At 35.3% G+C, this 9,136-nt stretch overlaps 1 protein-coding gene across 1 annotated transcript in view; it reads right to left on the bottom strand.

Moving 5' to 3' along the window:
* The window catches only part of SEMA3A (semaphorin 3A), a 231,698-nt gene that overhangs the window by 33,501 nt on the left and 189,061 nt on the right, over positions 1 to 9,136 (bottom strand). The window contains exons 9-11 of the mRNA XM_015572694.1: positions 7,410 to 7,554; positions 3,241 to 3,460; positions 321 to 412 (exon numbers count right to left, since the gene is read on the bottom strand). Coding sequence (XP_015428180.1) covers positions 321 to 412; positions 3,241 to 3,460; positions 7,410 to 7,554 — 457 coding nt within the window. The remainder of the gene's footprint in view (positions 1 to 320; positions 413 to 3,240; positions 3,461 to 7,409; positions 7,555 to 9,136) is intronic.

Raw genomic sequence — 9,136 nt, 5'->3', positions numbered from 1 at the left:
ATGAAAGAAAAGATTTTGGAGGTGGAGGCTCATGAAGTTTGTTCACTGAGGTAACTTACATAAATAATATACAATGTAAATCATATATATTATCATAGAGAAAACAAAATATGAGCCAAGAATACATTTCTCTACATTTTTAGATTTTACTAGCATTGAAAACTTCAAGGTTTATTTTGACTAGTGTCTGGCTTTCTAACTGACAAGCTAATTAGAAGGGTCTGCTAGACTACTTGTCCATACCAAGTGTAGTGTGCAGCTGTCCTGGGGGAAAGACACGCGGGTGAACTTGTTAACACGTGAAATTAAGCAGCACTCACCCGAAAAACTGCCATTTCTTCCAGCAGAACTTCTTCTAAATCATGCCAAGTCTCCTTAGGAATTGAAACCACTTTAAGAACAGTTCCGACATCTTTGAGAGAAAATGGAGAAAAGCACAATTTAAACAGACCTCAACAGAGTTTAGTGTTAATGAATGGATCCAGTATTTGACCAGAAAGAACATTTTGACCTCAGTCTTCCTTTTATTTTTTTGTTACAGAATTATTAAAATATTCATATGCCTTTCATGAAACTAGATAAACTACAAGCATAGCATAAAACTAAAAGAATTTACTTTTTAGAAATAAAAAAAGCTTTGAAGATGATATCACCCTGAACTTGCATTATTAAAAATGTATATAATAATTGCTAGGTTGGACTATTATTTTTAGTCTAAATTGTCAGGTGTCTCAGTAAAAAATACAACAAAAATAATACCAGCTTTGACATGACAGGTTTTTCCACTCTTGTTATGAAATCAGGGACTACTATGGAGACTTCATGTAGTTGCAAAAAGCCAGGAATGTTGTCAAGCAACAGATACTTGTAGAGTGGTTAGAGCTTCAGAGCCTGGCTGTTCATGCTCCTGTCACCTGAAAGCCTTTAGTACTTAGAGGCCCCTAAAGACAGCTCGATGACCATTAAGGGATGAGTGACAACTTTATCTCTCAAAATAAACACCTTGGATTACTTACTGCAGTGTTTTTTTTTAATAATTGGCTTATCAATTTTGGTTAATCAATTTTATAGTACTAAAGAACTTAAAATTCAGAAGCATAAATCATAAAAATTATTAAGTTGAATACATTTTACATAGATTTCAAGCATTGTTTATTCTAATTTTAAATTGTTTTAATGACAAGAGCTGTCACTTTTATTCTAAGTTGGGTTAAGCAGATATTAATTTTCTAGTATTTACAGGCACATTCCTATTTCTTGATAAAATGAAGAACAGGGCCTTATTAAATTAAAAAATTTGACTCTTCAACATTTCAATTCTAATCAGCTGATAAATTATACTTTGTTTCAACTGGTTCATTTTAATCAAGTTTAAAGACTCATTATTTGAGAAGAAAATCTTGCCAGTAAAAAATAAGTTATGGCAGAAAAAAAATTCAATGTATTCATATCACTGATAACCATTTTCAGGGGACCAATATGATGTGATATATGAGATCAAAAAAGGTTGCTAGTGTATCCCTTGTAAAGTTAAAAAAAATTCCTCTTTTAAGAAGATCCTTCTATGTTTACAGGACCTCAGACTCCTTATAATACCAAAGATTAAAGGTAAGTTAGGTTAAACTACTTAGTGCCTCTGATGGGTCTCCAGTATCCTAACATCACTTTATCTGTGTTCCAGATCGAGTTTTCCCGAGTAGTATTTCAAACAATTTCACACAAACTGAATCAGATTACTCAACTAGGATCAATACATTATGATGTGCTACTTAGTTAAAAGATAAAATTACTGTCATCAATTTACTTTGCTGACAGATGACCCAGGTCTGTGCTGACTGATAGCCATCCACATCATCAGCCGTTCAACACGCTCATGAAGCTGGTTTCTTTAAGGACAGCATGTGTCCAAGTAGAATTAAAAACTCGTGATTGGGTTTCTTTGGTCAAATAGCCGAAAGCAAGCTTTTGTTGCACTGACAACGAGTGAGGGACTTCTCAACATGCTTAGGCCAGAGGTGGAGAAAAAGGCAAGTGTGACATTAGTGAACAAAATTAATTACTCTGTAGAGAGATCTAATTATAGTTTGACATTAAATAATAAACTAAAATTTATAAAAAAGAAATCATATCATCTTATAATTTCTAAACATATTTGTAATCAGAAGTTGATATTTGCAATTCACTGACTTTTAGCAAACATTGAGTCTCATTGGGATTCTGCCATTTGATATAGAAACTTTCTCGTAAAAGTAGACTGTAATGTATGGCTCAGAACCTGACACTGTTACACCTGATAACATAGGTATTTCACGATTTTGTTATAAAACTTTAAGTCCTTAAAGCACTTACTCCAAGATTGTCATTCCCGTGTAGTTAATGCAATTTTTAACCTCTTTCTCACCAAGGGAAAATAAATGTTATTATACCAGGTTTCAGTGAGGCACTCACCCAGTTTCCCATTGATTTATGTCAGTTAGCAATGCTAATGGAGATGAGGAATTTATTACCTTGGAATTTGACCCTAAGTAGCAAGTTTCAAATTTGTAACTGGCACTTTCAAAACAGTATTATTAAAGGGAGGAGGGGAAAATAAAATAATATGTCAAAATAACAATGGAATTCTTTCTGAAAATATACCTGTAAAAAGTTTGTTTCTAATCAAAGAAGAATTAAAATGAGGTTGTTGAATTTCTATAGAAAGGTATCTAAGAATGTATGTGATGATTCCGTAACTCCATTTTGTTGTTTTTCTGATATAGTGCGCCCCCCTCCCCATTGTATGGCAAATACACTGAATAAGTTTTGTTTCTCATATTTATTTGCTGGGAGATTTACACTCTATGGTATTTTTAAAATTTGGATAATTTCAAATCAATTAATTCAGAAGCCATTACTGAATGTCTTGGCAAGTTTAGGTATGGTTTGAGCAATACATCTTTGTTCTAAAAAGCCACTGTCCAGAGAGAGTTATGATAAGGATATTGATTATTTACTTAATTATTAGCTTTACCTGATCATTCTTATCAACTTTTGATTGAAACAAAAATTGAATTTAAAATGTCAAATTGCTTACAAAGATAACACATTATAACAATATAATGTTCAGGTTTTGTAGTCATTTATTAACATTTAACTATACCTTGAAAATGACTATAAAAACTTCCTTTTTATTCTCAGTAGACTTACTCAGTTGAATTCAATGGTCTTGAAGGAAATTTAGAGCTGAAATCAGATATTTACCTGTTCCAATAAACATGACATCATACTGGCCATCTTCTGCATCCACTCGATCCACTACAATTTGTGTAAACTGATAATTTACATCTGTTTTGACCATTACTGGGCGGTTATTAATAGGAAACACTGGATTGTACATGGCTGGATGACTTCTTGCAAATGTTATAACATCGTCAGGAAGGTCTTTGGTAGAGTCAAATCCACCAAATGTTTTGCTGGGACACTGATAGGATAAAGAGAAGGATATATTTTGATTAAAATATAGTTAATATGATTATAAATTACATATATATATGGCTAAGCAACTGTCCAGCTGGTAGCTATGATGCATAATCATCTGGGGGCAGATGCTCAACTATATATGTATATATACATATATATATATATATGGCTAAGCAACTATCCAACTGGTAGCTATGAAGCATAATCATCAGGGGGCAGAAGCTGCTGGGCTGCAGTGACTTGGCAGCTACAGTTCTTGGGTGACAGCTGCTGAGCTGTGGTGACTTGGCAGCTACAGTTTTTGGGCGACACCTCCCAGAACCAGAGAGGAGGGAGCCCGATTCCAGGTTGCATCACCTGAGAACTGTCTACCAGAGAGGAGGGAGCCCGATTCCGGGGTGCATCACCTGAAAACTGCCCTCTCCCAATCCGGGACTCCTCAGGGGATGCTGGAGAGCCAGTTTCGGCCCGATACCCTAGGCCAGGCCATGGGAACCCACCTGCTGGAGGGACCCTGCTCACTCTGCCGATGCCCTTGCAGCGGTTCTCAACCTGTGGGTCACGGATGACCTTTTCACAGGGGTCGGTCGCCTAAGACTATCCTGCATATCAGATATTTACATTATGATTCATAGCAGTAGCAACATTACAGTTATGAAGTAGCAACGAAAATAATTTTATGGTTGGGTCACAACATGAGGATCTGTATTTAAAGGGCCAGAAGGTTGAGAACCACTGCCTTAGAGTCTTGGCTTAGCTCTAGGTGTAGCCCGTTGGGGAGGGGATGTGGGAGGTTGGCTACAGGGCTTATCCTGCCAGTCTCGCCCAGTCCCGCCCCACGGGCCACCTTCTAATTAATATCCTTCAATGTGCAGGAATCTGTGTACCAGGGCACTAGTATAACAATATATGACATAAATGGCCTGTAATCATTGTTTAAGTAAAAGAAATAATGTTACTTACATGTTAGAGACATTCAGAATAATTTTTTAGATATATTTGATTTTTATCCTATGTATATGCCAAAATACAAATGCTTTTTTCAAACTAAAAGCCAATATAAACTATTCTTTATTGCTTTGTTTCTGGCATAACTCTGAAAAGGTACCACAAAACATATCAAAAGTACTATCACTAAAAAGTTATTTTAGGGATAAGAACAGGTATTATTACGTGGGTAACCTGCAGGGAACTGAAACTGACCAATCAGAATGGACAAAGTAGAATAGATGAGGGCCATAGAGAGTCAGAGAGGATGCACTGTAGTACGCTGGCAAAATATCATCGCTGGATGTAAATGCTCCATATAAAGTAATAAGCCAAAAAGGAGAAAATTCAGATTTCACAGTCTCTTTTACTTAATTATGTGGTACAAGCACTCAGAGTACAATATCTCCAGTCTCATGCCTTTTGTCTTCCACTTAAGTAATTTCTGCCACTTAACGTAACAGCTTTGGAGCTAAAGGAATATAGAGTTCTTACAAGAGAGTTAGAAGGAGAAATCAATTGTCTGTAATTACCTTGATATCTATCATTAATAATTCATGAGAAATAAAATAAATAAACCTGTTTTAAAAAAGAGTATGTATTTATGCATATATATGTATGTACACATTTGTTGTGTATATATATATGTGTATATATATGTGTATACACACACACACACACTCATACACATCAGTGTAACAGTTGAAGGATTTAAGGAATTACATTTTGTTTAAGTAAATTATAAAATTACTTATTTTATATTATAGAAATATAAAAAAGCTCTATAAATTCTTAGAAGAAATGATAAAGCATATTTTTATGACATCTATCATTAGTTTTTGCTTTTCTACTACCATTTAAATATAGCTTGCAAAAATTTAGAAATGTGTGATTTAAAGTTACAGTAAGGAATTAATTTTTATTTTATCCTATATCTGTGTCATTCTTTTGCCTTTCTGGACTTTTATTTTAGTATCTAGCATTACTTAGTTACAGGTTTTCCTTTAAAAATAAATGCCATCCACCATGGCTGGTGAGACTCAGTTGTTAGAGCTTAGTCCTGAGGACCGAAGGGTTGCTGGTTCAAATCCAGGTCAAGACACAGACCCAGGTTTTGGGGTTTATCCCTGTTCAGGGTGCATAGAAAACACAACTCTCTCTCTCTCTCTCTCTCTCTCTCTCTCTCTCTCTCATCACTGAAAAACATATCCTTGGGTAAGAGTTAAAAAAGATAAATAAAAATATATATCATCTACTGACACCATTTGAAGGTCACAGAATATTTTTCACCAGTAATGTGATGAAATGACAAATTCTCAGCTGCCACTTTTTGGGATCAATGAACTCATCCACGTAAATGTTATTCATGGCGTTAGGTGTTATCTCCTCCTGGCATCTGTCTCCTAATTCCTACATCAGGCAATGCTTTCTGCCTTCTGCCTTTAGCACTTGGTGCATATGCTGACTTCATTTCCCATGTTATAACAACCCTCCACGAATACTGGGTGAGAGCACAGGCTCTAGACCAAACTGCCTGGACTGCATCCTAGATCCTATCCTTGCCTCAGAGTCCTTATCTGTGAAATGGGAACAATAATTGGGCTATTGAGTACAATATATATCAATAAGTATAAAGCTCTTAAAATAGGATCTGGCACACAATAATTTCTAATTACTAATTTCTAATTATTTCTAATAATTCCAAATATATTTTACACACCTTCAGATGAAATACTTTGTAACTCCAAATAGCAGCATAATATCTAGCACATTGAAGTAATTCCAAGTTTGTTGAAGTGAACCTCACAAGAGTTTGTATTTAGAATACAGTGGCATTCATTAGCCATGGAGATATAAATAGCCATAGGGATATAAAAATGTCCACCAACAAAGTCAAAACAGTTTACCACTAAGAAATAGGATATATATCTTATGCTTTTTATAAAACCCATTGGGCTTCACCTAATTAATAGATATTCCACCTTGTTCATTTATTCTGAAAGTTTATTTATTTTTTTATCTATAAGATCCATCATGTAGAAGTAATATTTGTAAAATGGAAAAATTTTAATTTGCTCATAAATAAGTGTAACAATACAGAAAAACAAGACTATTAAAAGAATTTGTCTAATAAAATCATAGAAAACATAACTTACTTAAATTTAACAGAATTTTAAAAAGCTGAAGTGAAATGAAAGTAATGAAAGTTAGACTTCAAATACAAGTTTTTTTCATCACACAAAATTACTTCCTTAATGGTTCTTAGGATTAAAAAATGTCACACTTAAGTGAATGGTTCTATCAAAATTTTCTATTACCTCTGATATCATATTGAGGAAGGCTTCCTTCATTTGCTATCATACTGAAGTCTTTTCTTTTTCATCTCTACTTTAAATAAGATTCAAAGCTGGTTATACTTTGAGTTCTGTCCATTTTTTTTTAAGCCTGCATGTGCGCAGGGCTAGATGGTAAAGGAGAGTTTGGCGATGGCAGACAGCCTCTCATAAAGTAATAGGTCCTGCTCATTCTATGAGATTTTTTTCACGTATTTTCTTTACCTGCAATATTAGTTGAAAAACAGTTTTTCTCCATTTAAGCCTCTGCTATGATCAGAGAGAATAAGTCCAGGTGTAGCCTAATTATTCCAACTCTCCATAAAGGCCATATTCACTATATCCCATTCAGAAAACAAAATAAATAAGCCTGTCCATTCAGTTTCTATTACTCAAAAATGATGGGTATTCATAACTGGTAAGCACTGACGTTAAGCACGGATGTTCATAAAGAAAATGGTTTTGAACATGGAGTTCCATTGTAACACAGAAACCCTTTCCTTGCTTTCATTTATAGTCTGGGAATTCTGGGTTTACATAACCTGTATTTAATATCTGAGTAGAGCTGCTATTTTAAAATTTTAAGCAGACAGTTACTCTTTTTATATTTTAAGCATCTAGGCTACTTACAGTTCCTGGTCGTGGGTAGGGGACTCGTCCTTGATAAGGCACCCACTGATAGTTGGGACCATCCCTGTGAGCGTATGGACCAAGGAATACCCTTCTCACATCACTCATGCTATACATACACACAGCTGACCCCTTGAAGATGTTACTAAAAAAGAGAGACAAGACAAGAACAAATTTTCATCTCTATACAATGGCAAAAGAACTATTGATACTGAGTTCTTAAATTTTGAATATCAGTGATCAAAAAACACAAATTCTTAGCAATATCAAATAGTGTTTGAGGTATTTAAATTCATCTATATATTTAAACAATACATAAGAAACAAATTATGATTCTCAAAAATAGAAGGCATGGAAGAAACCATCTCTATTATTTGTAGAATATATAATCATATAATGCATAATCTTTTATAGGAAAAACACATACACTGATATCCTAATGAATAATGTTTAATTCTGACATCAACTAGAAATAACAATATAAACTGTGGTAATATGGTAAGCCTCATGTGTCATAAATGAAACCAGGAAACTTTTAAACAAGAATGCTTAAGAATTCATTTTAAAGCTGAAATGAGCAGAAAATGAATAGTCAAGGTCGTATGATGTGTTACATTATATTATTTTTAAGTCCCAAACCATCATAAATATTAGATCAGCTAATTTTTGTGATGATGTTTAAAAACACTACTTCCAACACAGAAAATCACTTTAAGTCAGTAGCTATCACATCCTAGTCAAGGTGGAGTATTACAGCAATTATCCCCATCATTTTGCTAGACAAAAATCAGGTAATTGAAGCAACTGGACGTTTGCCATGAGTTCCCACAATTTTCCATTTTATTTTACTTATATAAATACATGTTGAGGGATGTATTTATACCATGATATAAAACAGTTGTGCACATTTAAAATATGGAATGCTTATCTTTTAACCAATCTTTCCCAGAGAAAATTACATATAAATCAGACCAAATGAAAAACATGTGTTTATAAGATTTTATTATACAGAAATCACTGCATATATATAATGTCTAGTGGAGTGCAAGCTTCATGAGGGATGAAAGCATGCCTGGATTCTTTTCTGTAGCTTCAGTTGCATATTGCAGGACCCCTGACACAGAGTCGATCTCAGTAAATAGCTGTAGAATTTAATAACAATCTATATATATAAAAGCCTAAGCGACTGTCTCACCCTTCCACTATCCGCCCAGTAGCTATGATGTGCAATGACCACCAGGGGGCAGGCACTCTGACCAGTAGAGAAGGGAGCCCAATTCCTTGTGGAATCAGCCGTGGGTTAGGTTGCTGCTGGGGCACTGTCAGCCCCGAATTTGCTTCACCTGCACCCCGGACCCAGAGAGGAGGGAGGAGGAAGTAGGGAGGAGGGAGCCAGTGGGCATCCAGGTCCTTGGGGATGGGCCTGCAGGAGGGGGTCTCATATTCCAGGATCCCTCAAGGGATGTCAGAGAGCTGGTTTCAGCCTGATCCCCGCAAGGCCAGACTGAGGGACCCATATTCGTGCACCGGATGGGTTTCAGCCGGATCCCTGCAGGTCAGGCTGAGGGACCCGACCCGTGCAAGAATCTGTGCACCGGGCCTCTGGTATTTTCATAACAGAAGAGCACGTTTATGCACATATGATACGTCATAGATTCTTATGTTTATATAACCATTTTTTATTAATATATACTTTACTCATCTCTTGATGAAATCAGTCAACACGG

The sequence above is a fragment of the Myotis davidii genome, unplaced genomic scaffold (assembly GCF_000327345.1).
Source record: "Myotis davidii unplaced genomic scaffold, ASM32734v1 scaffold49, whole genome shotgun sequence".
Taxonomy (NCBI): Eukaryota; Metazoa; Chordata; class Mammalia; order Chiroptera; family Vespertilionidae; genus Myotis; species Myotis davidii.
The sequence above is the reverse complement of the archived record's forward strand: the minus strand, read 5'-3'. Positions and strand labels throughout refer to the sequence as shown.